The sequence below is a fragment of the Aspergillus melleus genome (assembly GCF_016097325.1).
Source record: "Aspergillus melleus strain CBS 546.65 chromosome Unknown contig2, whole genome shotgun sequence".
In the NCBI taxonomy this organism is placed as follows: domain Eukaryota; kingdom Fungi; phylum Ascomycota; class Eurotiomycetes; order Eurotiales; family Aspergillaceae; genus Aspergillus; species Aspergillus melleus.
In genome coordinates this window covers 1219911-1233029 of record NW_025763371.1, presented here as the reverse complement: position 1 = coordinate 1233029, position 13119 = coordinate 1219911, and the positions used below count along the sequence as shown (strand labels likewise).

General features: G+C 43.5%; 1 protein-coding gene across 1 annotated transcript; it reads right to left on the bottom strand.

Moving 5' to 3' along the window:
* Positions 1-8125: 8125 nt before the first annotated feature.
* Positions 8126-9112, bottom strand: LDX57_003281 (phosphotransferase family protein; the record flags this gene model as incomplete). The annotated part of the gene is made up of 1 exon (XM_046084925.1): positions 8126-9112. The coding sequence occupies one exon, from the start codon at positions 9110-9112 to the stop codon at positions 8126-8128; it is 987 nt and encodes a 328-aa protein (XP_045940888.1).
* Between the last annotated feature and the right edge of the window lie 4007 nt (positions 9113-13119).

Genomic DNA, 13119 nt, shown 5'->3' with positions numbered 1-13119 from the left:
GCATATTGTTCATCTAGAATATTGGAACGTTCATGATCGAGACTTATTGCCCTTGCCGGAACTATCTTGAGCGCATTATTTCGCCGCCTCTGGCCAGTAACCGCGAATCGGAGCTCATCAGACAGAGGCATAACACTCGAGCAATACTTTTTCATTTTTTCTAAAAGCTGTGATCGTCCTCGGGATTGACTTCCTTCCATGTTGAGCTCGCAGTGATAATACAAAGTGGTCGGGTCATTAAGGGACTCGCAATAGAACCACCGCCATTCCGTTTGTCAAATAAGAATATTCGAGTTTTTTCTGGATTATCACCTGGATATTCTTGGACTAACATCGAGCCCCTTAGCCGGGTTGCATTGTATCTCAATTTTTTTTATTTTTTTGTAAGGGCGGAGTTGGGTCTAACGACTTCTTCCTATAAACGCATCGGTCGCTGTCCAGGCTAAGGTTATCGACCGTTATAAGAAAAGTTCTCGAATCATCACTAATACGGCGTATACAATATTGGTTCGGTCTCTAGCGGCGGGAGGTCGTCGATTCGTTTGGTTGGGATAGGTCAACCTGATCGGGGTTAGAGGCATTAGCATGATTGTTAAAGCTACATCTAAGTGGGGATCACCTTGAGCGGCAGGTTTAGCGTTCAAATATTTCTGAGGTGAAGTTCAGATCAGACATCATCTAATGGATTTGAAAAAGTATAGACGCAACAGATCGAGGGAGGCAGACTTGGGGCATACTTATGGATTTCCAGCTTTGGTTGCCGAAATGCTCAGGAGTGGATTGACAGGACCCATGACTTATCGATGTCCACTTTGAGTCTTGCGCAGGTGGTCGATGTTCGGGGAAAGTATTTAACCGAACTGGCACCTCGAACCCGATCTCACAGGGATGCCAGTCAATTTATGGTCACAATGATTAATCCAGCACGAACATCTAGTGAATGTTCTCCACCCTCGAAAAATAGTGCTGTTGCGAATACGAATATTCGCAAGTATTAATGTTTAAATTAGTGATAGTTGTATTGATTGTCTTAAGTATCTGTTTTCTGTAGAGGCGGGAAATCTGATATATACTTGTTCCCATTTCCTGCAGCAAGGCTCAGTCACCACGACACTCGACACAGCAACCCTGATTCTCAACAGATCCTGCGAATAATATTCGCAGTTTTTAATCTCAACCAAAAAATCTTACATATAATTCTCCGCTACGAATATCCGTAACAGCCCTAATTATCCTCGCCAGTAGAGATTCAAAAGGTGTTGACCGGGTTTACGTTCTACCATAGTCTTATCTACTTATATAATAGGTAAACGTGTTCCTGGCCTGACTATCATGGGCTCCCCAGTGTGAGTACGGCCGCTTTGTTGCTCGTTAGTAGCGTGATTATGTATAGTTTCAGTACTGGTAGCGTCTTTAGTGCGTGTTCCATTGCTGCCAGCTCTTTCGAATATGAGTTCTACTCCAATCTTACGTTGAATGTACCGGGAAAAGCCTTGCCTTTAATTTCGGCAATTATACTTGAGCGGCGGCTTCTGGATGAATTCCACCACATTCTATCACCTTATTCCGTGCTGAGTTATTAACTGTAATCTGTATAAATCTACCGATCTCTATCTATGACTCTAAAGTTTCCCCCATATTGATTTACACTCATTACTTCTATAGTGCTAATGTAAATGGATTAATAGTTTTAAGTATTTTCATCTTTATATTTCTTAATGCGCGTGCCACCTAATGCCGCAGAACGGACAGCGACGAGCAGTAAAATCTTCGAGCCGTGTTTCTGCGGAGCGAATTAGTTTCTAATAAGATGTGGATGTCTGTCCACATCTTCAACGCCCGTTTCCAGAACCGGCTTTGTGCAGTGACAATGTGAGTTTCTGCTTCTGCCATACTAATTGCGACAGTGAGGAACATTCCCACAATCGCTTGAACTCTTACCCTTTAAACCCGATTGATGTGTCCGATTGCCTTGTCTTTGAAAGCGTGCCACTAGGCATTAGAGGCATAGTCCACCACTGGGGTAACGGTCAAGTCTGACTGTGAGATTATCACTGCCGAGAGCTATTTGCTCGTTCAACAATAATATCCTCAGAATCTCATGTACAATCAGCCCTATAGTTCAACAGCCAGCTCTGAATTATTCTGCCAGTTCAATCAAGGTCGATTGTCTAGCGACCCTCACGTTGTATCCAATGCTTCATCATAGCCTATCTCAGCAGATTCATGTTCTGACATGGCGTCACAGTGCAAAAATGATGCTCTACAACGCTTTCAGTCCTCTTGTGCGCCCCGTAGAATAGCTTTCATCCGATCATACAATCCTGAGTCTTCCTTCGTCCATCTCCTTCCATTAGGAAAGACCACCTTGCGAAGTGTTTTGATGCATGAAATCAGCGGCTGATAGTACTCTGTGAAATACTCATTCGCGGATCTTACGAAGTCCGCTTCATCCGATATCTCGCCTTTCTTCATGCCAGCTAACTCGTCCATATCCACAAAGTTCCACTTGTCAAACCTTGCAACGACTCGTCCTTTACCTGGCCCCTCATAGTGGATGCATATCCAAAAGATCACCCAGAAGAATGATTCAAGATCATGCATGAAAGAATACTTCTCGCCCAGAAGTGAGCCAATTGCCATAAAGGCCCTCGTACCAGTCTTTCCATCTGCCCCAGAAACACCATCCCGCTTCTCTCTGACCGCCAGATCAAGGTCAATCAAGAATGATAGCCATAAAGGGTTCTCTTTATCCTCGTTTATCATGAGGTTGTTGACTGAGATATCTCGATGAAGGATCCCTGCTTGTTGCAAAGACTGATGCCCTGCAATACAGCCTTCTAACGCAGCAAGCAGGGCCTGGCGAGTGCTTGCCTTGTAAATCGGTTCCCCATAGTCATGCAGGATGACACGCCGATGAACTCGATTTGGCAATGTGTTGCTGGATGCTTTGGTAGAAGATGCCGAACAAGATCGCTTATTAGGTGGCAGAGAGGCACCTGTTTGACTAGAAGAGCGTTTCACACCGGACCTGCCGCTGTTCCGACCCCTTCGCGGTGCATCAGCTACATCTGTACCACTCGAGAGAGCCAATCGGTTCGGTCGATAATTGCTCGCGGTCCTGATGTCCAAGCAGATAACAGTTCTCCATGGGTTGTCTGGCCAAACCGCCATCACATAATTACTTGTCAACGGTGCCGTAATGCTCATAAGGATGATGTTCTCATATTATCAAAGTTAACCACACACTCACAGGGCATCCATCGTTGAGCACCGCGGTCATGAGGGACTTCGAAAACCATGAGCCCTTTCTTTTTGGCATATAAATTCCACCTGTTCTTCGCTTGATCTCTACTCAGAGGCAATAGGATTCATCTCATACTGTATAGTAACCAGACACCATTCTATTCTTTTTCTTTTCTATAACACCCGAGGAAATGAAAACAAAAAATTCCCCAAACGGAAGCAAGGAAAAAAAAACCTCTGCCTTAAAGAAGTCTATGCGGCAAAAAAGGGATCGACGGATGAAGGGCATGATGAGAAACGCCTCTCAATACAGCAAGCTGTGTGGAGCGGATGTTTGTCTCGGTATCCGACTAAGGGATTCTGGCCGAGTATACACGTTGCTAGCTGACCCGAGCGGATTTTGGTCCCATCTTGAGTCACCATTGGTATGAGCTCAATTTTACGTGGCAATACCAATACTAAAGTCCTACAGGAAAGATATTATCCCACGCCAATTCGGAGAACTGCTTAGCACTGCGAGAATTTGCACAATGCTTAACGAAGCAAATATGAAAGATGCGAGAAGGGCTCCTCCTCGTCATGGGCATAGATCCGTTTTCTTCTGCCACGCCATAGTGTCATAGGAATCTAAGTGTGTTTACGTCTCACAAATGAAGAATGATTTTAAGACCGGAAATCCCACGAACCCCAGAACCGCTTAGTATGCTCGACCCTCACTAATTGCGTAAGACCTGTCAATGCGTACTGGACGCATCGACGAGGGACATGTAAGGGCAGGCCTCTGGCATTGCAAAATAGATCGTAGTTTGTAGAGTTTCCAGCTGTTTCTAGATACACAAGCTATAAAATCACGTTAGGCCACTCAATGAACAAAAGAACATCGACTTTCAGATACTTGCGCTGTCAGCTCTTTGGGTAATTCAGTGGTATATTGTATGTATTACGTGCCCTCTAATGCCCAGGTTGACCGAGTATTTCTTAAGCGCTGAAGGGTATGATTAAGATAATTATGGGTTAACGTTCTTGCCCGCCACCCTGTGCACACAGCGGGCGAATAGACTTTACCGTGGGATCTTCCTTTGGCCCTTCAGTTGAACCTGGTCTTCTCTGGTTTTTCTGGGACTCAGGTAAGAGAAAACCCATGAGAAGTTATATGAGGCTCTCCTAGATCTCCAATATACTGTTGGAGACGAAAATTTTCCGTGCATCCGCATCAACCTGCCTTACAAGAAGCGTCTGCCCGTACCTGGCTCAATGCCCTCGGCAGGACCTCAAGTCCGCTGTCATTGGCCAGCATTACTCCTTTCTCCACTTTGGAGTCGACAAACTTCTGGAAACTCGCAGGTACCCATGGAAGCAGCAATTTATATATGGACTGGACAAATGAGAAAATAGAGGGAATATTTACGCTCTGTATTCAGCATCTCGGCCCAACTCTTTGAGTGCTTGCCGACTTGATTCGTAAGTCATGGATTTGCGACGGCATTTTTTTGTCTCTTCGATCTCCTGGTGCTCATAGAAGAGACAGACTTAGCAGCGGCCATTGCGAACTGTAGCCTTGCTCTTTGAGTTGCTAAGGGTCGGAATTAATCTTGATAAAACTGAGATCGGTATTGTTCGTATAAACATTGATATCTCAATCAGGGAAGGCATGAGAAAATGGTATTGCTGAAAATATTAGGTAGAAGATTGGCCTTTGTACATGCTCTGTTCATTGAAAGAAAGACGATAGTGATCATTTGCAGGCACCAACTAGGTGTAGCAATGGTGAAAGTCACAGCAGATTTGCAAATCCTGCTCAAATACGCCATAAGCTTTGGTCGGGGATCAACGTAAAGATCATATATTTGCGGGTTATAATTCCAAATAGGTGAGTTGGTCAACCAGAAAATATAGGAAAATACGGCCCAGTGGGCCCACTTATCGTTGCGTGGTCAACTACGGTAAGTCGACCGTTGAACAGGGTGTTTTGTGGTTGAACATGGCCATTTGAATTGGATGCCCGCAAGTTTTTGCTCGTGTACTACATGAGTAATATATTACAAAAAGATAATTTAGTAGAGATTGCTTAAGGTACCGTATCAAAAATACATCGTCATACCTTACTGGGGTAGTCAACTATCCATTTGCGTTCATCGGCCTGTCCAAACATTCTCACTTCACCAGGTTTCTATCACCCGACCGTGGCAATCTTTGCCCGCTTTGCGTTGATTAAAGCTTTATGCAAATAGCCAACCATTTTCTACACCTTTGATGTTCAATCAGATTATCACTTGATCATGCAGACAACCCACTATGCATAAGCAAATAATAGGAACAGGTAGTTTGATTCGGAGACATCCAAGCATAAACGCCAAGCGGTCAGGAGCGCCTTCTATTCATCTCCGCGAAACGGTCAGACTATTTATTTCACCCTTCCTCGGCCGTCTAGCCGATTCGTTCCCTTTTCTGTCTTCCACTTGGAAGCTAACGCACCAGATGTCCAATTGGAATTCTCAGTCGAACCATGCCCCGGGCCCTTCGTTTAAGAGACTTAAAGCGCTTCGAGAGGTACTAGAAACGCGCCCTCGACAGGTCGATCAACTATCGAACCAGCTACGCGCAGGTTGGTCCGTCGAAGAGCCTGCCGATCCCGGAGAATATCAATGGTTCGATAGCGTTCAAAACGAGGGAAATGAGGTTGTCAATCAAGTGAACGATGTCGGAGATCATCAGGGGGAGTTCTCGTTACTCCTGAAAGAGTATAGCTTCCCTAGACCTCGACAAAACCCGTCATGGGTCCAAGGTCAGGACCCATACCCGTTTATGACCTGAAGTCCTCTTATCTGCCTAATTCAGTGGAAGAGCCCATGGGAACCTGAACAGACCTACCTGCAAAGTATAACTGGGAACAAACTGGGCGAGAATAAGGATGATGGCCCACGATGAAAAGAACCTCCGGGAGTCAGAATATTTCATTTTGCTCTTTTGGGTCGGTTTCAAGTAGAAAGGAGACAATTTGGGGCGATAACGCGGAACGGTATTTTCGCTGGTCTTCACGCCACTTTAATAGGATTTCCTTGAAGTCACGGGCAAAAAGGTGGCCTGGGTTGAAAGCTCCAAGATCCGCGTTCTCTTTTGAAACACGTGTGCGTGTATATGTATGTGTGTGTGCGCGTTTACGCTTGAAATAAATCGCCATTTAGTTGCCCTCCAGTGTTCTCTTCTCCCGGACCTTTTGCGCTGAGCAGGCGTTGAATGGCACTTCATTGCTATCGATCCGGGACTTATAAATCAATCCATTTTTATGGAGGCTGTGGTGAGAAATGAACAGCATTGTTGGCAAATCTGTCGAGATCATGCAAAAAATAGAGGGTTATCTTGACGAAATATGAGCGTTTAGTATTCTGCGGGGGAGTGACGACCAAGCAATGTAATTTCCAGTAAGCTTCAGTGCGTATGTGTTTAAAGTTGGTTGAGCTTTTGCTGTACTGTGTTCCAAATCCCAAACCTGTTCGCGTGAACCTGCTATTTCGTTCTGCTGCTTAGGTATCGGTTTGGCGACCGAGGATAACAAAGCACGGTTGGGTCCAACGATCCCATTCAACATTACCTAACTGATTTACACACACTGGTAAGCTCATCCGATCGATAGGTTTAACCATTAACTTGTAGCCGGTATCAATAACCTGAGGATAGCTGGAAACCCCAACATTGCCCTCCCCTTAATCAATCATTATTACTTTTTTCCTTCAAGGGAAAGGAAGACCATTTCCATTTAATGTCCCGATGGCTATGGCATGCGATCATTTGTACGAACAAAGTCAGCTGGACAGAAGGTGCCTGAAGTGCTGAAATCAACCCCATTGGAATACTCAAACCATACTTGGAGCTTGGATTGTTGACTGGTCCATGAACTACTATTTTGAACTACTGGCACTCTCATCCCATCTTTGGGCATCGAATCTGATGGATTTGTTGGCATTAATAGGTGGCATGACAGTGAAGAGCAATTCCCAAAATCTTACTCGCACCGCTTTAGGTTGGGAAATAAACCCAGCAAATTTAGCATGCAGGGCTCCGGCGCTCCGTGGCAAAATATGCGTATCTCTTGGACAAATTGCAGCGACACGCCTAAGGGTTGGAAAGGTTTCATCGCCGGTAGGTCTCTGCGCTGATTTCAACTTGTCGAAAGAGAGTCCCGGCAACGCTGCTCTGTAAAATCTTGGAGGTATTAAACAACGCCCATAGATCGCAGTTCTTTAGCTATTAAGAAATATTGGAGGATGGCACCTTCGAAAGGTTCAGCGTCACATCCCAATCATCCACCTTTCGGTACGGCAAAGCCACAGAGCAGGCGCGAGAGCAGATTGGCGCGGTCACACTTTACGTTGGGGATGGCGAGACTGTGAGCAGCTTCTTCGAAGATGTTCAGACGCGGATCCGCAAGTTGCACAAATTTTCTCTGGGCTCCAGGCCAGCGCAGCCACAGATAGACGATATTAAGGTGACTCGGCTAGTGCACGACATCCTTCAGCCCGCAGCACTCGATGTAATTCACGAAAGAGAGGGGCGAGATCGCTCTATGAATGCGACGCAGACATATTCTATCTTTATTATTTATATCAAACGCTCGAGGACACGGCGTATCTCGCTCGAGCCGACGAGTATTGCGTCATGAGTTCCTATCGACTTTTGCACTTGATATATGAATAGTAGGTGTGGTTCGTTGGAGCAACGTTGCAATATCAGGATGATACAATAGCACATTTATAATTCTATGGGCGCTTGCTTTGTTAGGAGCTGGTATGTACACGACCTCTGTTAAGCATGTAATGCAGAGTAATATCTTCACCAAGGGTGAAACCGACCGGGCTAGAAGCGATCGCGCTGGCGCAGCTCAGTCCTTTAGGGACAGAAAGAGCTGATCTCGCAACAAAGTCACAGGGCTCATCGTATCATTCCCATTTAAGCGATCATCCAGCCTCATGACACATTCACATCGAGCCTGGAGCACTCCTTGCAAGACCTGATCCTCTCCATATCCTACTTTTGTCGCAATATGCCTTGTAGGTTTCACCCCGACAGTCAACACCAACCCAGCAATATCAAGGGCCGCGTTCCCGATGCCAATATCTGCCCAATCGAGGATCCCAGTGATCCGGCCGCTTTGGGAATTCACGAGGAAATGTTCGCCTTTGATGTCGTTGTGAACCAGCATCGGCTGGTATTCTGAAGATAGGTGCTGTATCTTCTCCAACATGGTGGTTTTCCTCTCCAGGAACCCGTCTATGGGGCCTTCACTTTCGATATCCTTCGCAGTTATTTGTCCCCGCTCTACCAGCCTCGCCCATGCTTTGATCGCAGACTCTCTGTGAGCCTTCAAATCGGGGTATTTAACCGAAGGAATTTTCATCCCCAGCCTTTCCTCTAACCCTCCCACGTCGACACCCTTCAACACAGAAAGAAAATCCTCCAGCCCTTGCACAGTCAACTCGGAAACAGGAGCGTGTTGCAAGTCCGACCCTTGGAGCTTGGTTTCAAGCGAAGCTAAATAGTTCCCATCATTGCTCAGCGTCCATGTTCCGATAGACCGTGGGATGACATGTTCATCTAGACAGCGAGCTCGATACTGGTCTCGGATGAACCTGCGCAGTGAGATATCACGGGTTTGCATCTCTTGGCCATTGTAGGAGCGGGAACCATCTTCGCGCGGCTTGGTGACTCGGACTATGTATTCGGGCTGGGAGTCTATGAGGAAAATCATGTGGTCATCGCCTTCGATGGTGGGCTGACGAATCAGGGATATAGAGTCCGGAGAGGATTGTAGGGCTATCGCTATGCATTCTTCCAGTCTGGAGATTGGGAATGGAAGAGTGTCGTGCATGATCAACCAGTTGTATTTGCTTTTGTAGCTTGTAGAGTAGAAGGAGAATTGGAAGTGGGTGGTATATTATATTTATATCCTTCTCGTGTGGGGCTTGGCTTGGACGTCGGGGTCCCAAAAGAGTATACGAGACGGATCTACTAGACTCGCACATGAAACCAATGAGCTAATAAACAAATTCATTGTCATAGGTAGACACGAAATAGCCTATACTATTGCTACTGAAGTGACTAAAGTCCAAAAGGGCCAAGTTCGGTGCCGTTTTTACTGCACAGCTTTCAACACCGGAACCATCAATGGGAGAAACATGAGAACGATAACAAAAGCAAGAAAATGAAAATGAAAATCAGAAAGCCAGTCTAAATCCACATGAGCGTCATATCCATAATGAGCCTCACTTGGTAGCAGCAAATATATCGAAATGGAGTTTTCCTTTAACCTCATTTGCCAACCGCTGGCCTGTGCTTAATCTAAACATCCATTGAGAGGCAGGACGGCCAGTGGAATAACGCCGGAGGAGGTGGTCTCTGGTTATCGTAGACCTTGGTTAGAAGTGAAAAATATAACGCCACAACGTGTACTGGGCAATGAATATTACGTTATATAGCAATGAGAGCCTTGTTTCTATGTGCCCAAGTATTATTATTTTAATTGTTAGACCCAGTTGCTTACAGTGGTTTACCAATAGTTGGATGCTGCACTTTATGTTAATGCTTCCTGCATATCATTTTTCCCATGTGCCGTGTTGGTTCAATTCTAGCGCCCTGCATGTATGTGTTGGTGTATTTTGGTCCGGAGCGATTCAGGCGCACACAGAGAGTGAAGGCTTGAAAACCAAATGCAAATAAAAGAAACGCTAGAGGTTATAGGTACCCACTCAATTCTCTGATTTGACCTCAGTTATTATAAGCGGTGAACGTTGACATGAAGACGCCGTCAGGTTAAGCCGGTTTAGCCTCGACCTTCAGCTATTCTGGAGTTGACCCATTTGAGGTGGTTCGATGCTCCAGCAGTGTCCCGCACTGGGCCCATGTCCAACCACCGGTGATATGGCTCCACGTCGATGTCCATGAGTCGGAGCTCATCGGTCATCTTTGGCTGAACGATCGCCCTCACCTGGTCGCGGATAGTCTGTCGAGCACACACTGCAGACGAGCGATTAGTTAGTATGGCTTGAACGGGAGCAACCAACATGGGCTCGATCGTCTATAAATGGAAAGGAAAAGTTCATCACCCAGCGTAAATCAACAAGCAGCCAGCGTTTTGTATCTGCCCTCAGTAAATAACAAACACTTGCCCAGTATCAAACTGTTCTGCGGAAAACCCCCTGCGGTGTGTTTTGTACCAGATGCCATGGTTTACTGAAAGTCGAACCGTGGTGTCCTTAGCTTACAGACGGCAACAATAAAAAGCTCTATAGGGCCTCCGCATTACGAGTCTACTCCGTCTTCCTTTGCAAAATATTGCATCCACACGACATTGATCTCCATTAAACATCTAGCTGTCTGTTTTGTGTCGTTTACGCCCTTTAATCAGCTAAAGATGAGGACTTTACAAAAATCAGATAAGAAATCCATCCGTCAGAAAACGGATCGGCGGAAGAAAGGTCTGATGAAGAAAGCATTAGAATACAGTAAGATCTGTGGAGCCGATGTTTTTGTTGGGGTCAGGTTAAAAGGATCGGGCCGACTCTATATCTTGCTTGCTGAAACTTCGGGGTTCTGGTCTCCCTTGGTCTCGCAATTCGTGGGTTCATGTGGCCCGGAACTACCTCCAACCACTAACGATTGTAGGACTCGTATTATCCAACGCCCATCCACCAAACAGATAAAGATTTTGATGCGATTTCTGAAAGCAAGACGACTACCCTTCCAGATTCCTCTGAAAAAGGGGCTGATACAATGAGAACATAAAGAAACGGTTCATCGAATGATTCTCTGACTTGTGGTGAATATATATTTGCCTAGGTTTGGTCGGATGGTTTCCTGTATATAGTCTAAAGAAAGCTCGCATTTTTTTTGCCCACTATATATCAATTATTACGAAGGTGGGCTATAATTGCAAGTATTAAGATCTACTCTGGAAAGAGGCATATTGGATGTCGTGATATCTAATTGTAACTCTTGCTCGAGCGTTGATACTTAACTGCTGTATATTTGCTCAGCCTCCTCTGTTTCCTCCTGTTGTACGGTTCCAAATTGCTGAAATGGGGCATATGTCAGCTGACAGCAGCGGTCGGCCAAAGCGATAGCCCGTGTTATAACATCATAACGTATATGAATGTGGAAGGTCTAAAAGGGCAGACTTTAGACTTGAACTATCTTGCTACAGGAGGTATGATGCGCAGTAAAAAAAATAGAAATGATTATTTGAGATTAACCGTGGGTCTTCCTTCACATTCCAGCTTTTTAGACCAGGGTGAGGCTAGTATGCTACGGCTGACACCACCAACCAGCGAATCTACGGTGTCTCGTTCCTTTTCATAAAACCTTCTCGTGCAGATTCCGCTGACTGATGCAAAAAATATTGCTCCTCGTGAGGAGCTGCTCGAATGATCTCCTCAAAAGGCGCAATGTGCCTTGTAGCCCTGACTGAGACCCTCCACGACCACCGTGGCTCGGCTATATCCTCACCGAACAGCTCCCAGTGGAGTTGCACATTAGCAGGACCACCGGGTTGTGAAACTCGCATCTGGTTTAGCGTCCCAGTAACCCGCGAGTAATCTAGCCAGAGTCTCTGGTCGGGGCCACGGATCCCCCACTGTGGCTCGAAATCCCGCGAAAAGCGAATACTTCCAGAAAATACTCCTAGAAAGTCGCCTTCACGCAGCGGAATGAGAGGACGCACAGAAAGGAATCTATCATCACTAGGTGTAAGAAGTATAAAGATAGACTTATCTCTTTCGTCTTCCAGGAGTGATCTGCCACCGAATGCAACTCCGAGGTTGTCGGGCGACACCGCTCTAGCCTCGGCTGTCTGCCTGAAGCTACGTTCTTCATCAACGCATATTTTATATTTAATTTTATAATTCGCATATTTCAAATAATATGTTTTTTAATTTTTTGTTATAAATCCCAACAAATTAATTTCTAATATAAATATTATATAAAAATGTTTTATAATTTTTTGATAAATCATACTGGATTTCTTTCTAATCTTTAAATTAATTAATTCATTTATTGTTTTTTTTTTGATTTTTTATATTAATTAAATGACATATTAATTAATTATAATGTTATCTTTTAAATTAAAGGCTTTGTTTTTCGTTTAATTATAATTAAAAACATTTTTAATTGTTTGATCATTTTCTAAATTAATATTGTCAATGTTATCTTGATCAAATGTGATTTTATAAAAAATTTCATCAAATGTTTCAGATATTTTGTAAAATCTTTTTGTATTAAAATTATAATCAATCTATTAAATTTCATATTATTTATTTAAAAGATTAAAATTTCTTGACATTATAATCAAATCACAATTTATTAGATCTGATTTGTTGTCGATAAATTTGAAAAATTTATTTGTTTTTTGTTTAATAAATTAATTATAATTGTTATTTTTTAATGTTTGTGAGTTTTAGAATTGTTTTTTTAATTAATTATCATTGTAATGTGCTGCATTGAAGAATTTTTTTGTTTTTTTTATAAATAATTTATAATAAATTTAAATCTTTATTTTTTTTATATTGTTCAACAATTTATAAATATTGTATATTAATCTTATATATTAATTGTTTTTTTTAGATTTATTTTTTTGAATGTCTTTTCTTTGTCGTGTAATATCTAGATTATTCATAATACAGATGTTAGCAATTTATTCAAATTATATGTTTTTTGAATATTAACAATTAGTTCATTGAATTCTTTTATGATTCAAAATTCTTTTTAATTGTTTTGTTTATTTTTGTTGTTTTGTTTTTTTAAGATTTTGCATTGTCAAAATATGTGTTTTGTTTTTTTGCAATTAAAATATAATTATTTTTTTATTAATATTTAATTTTAGTT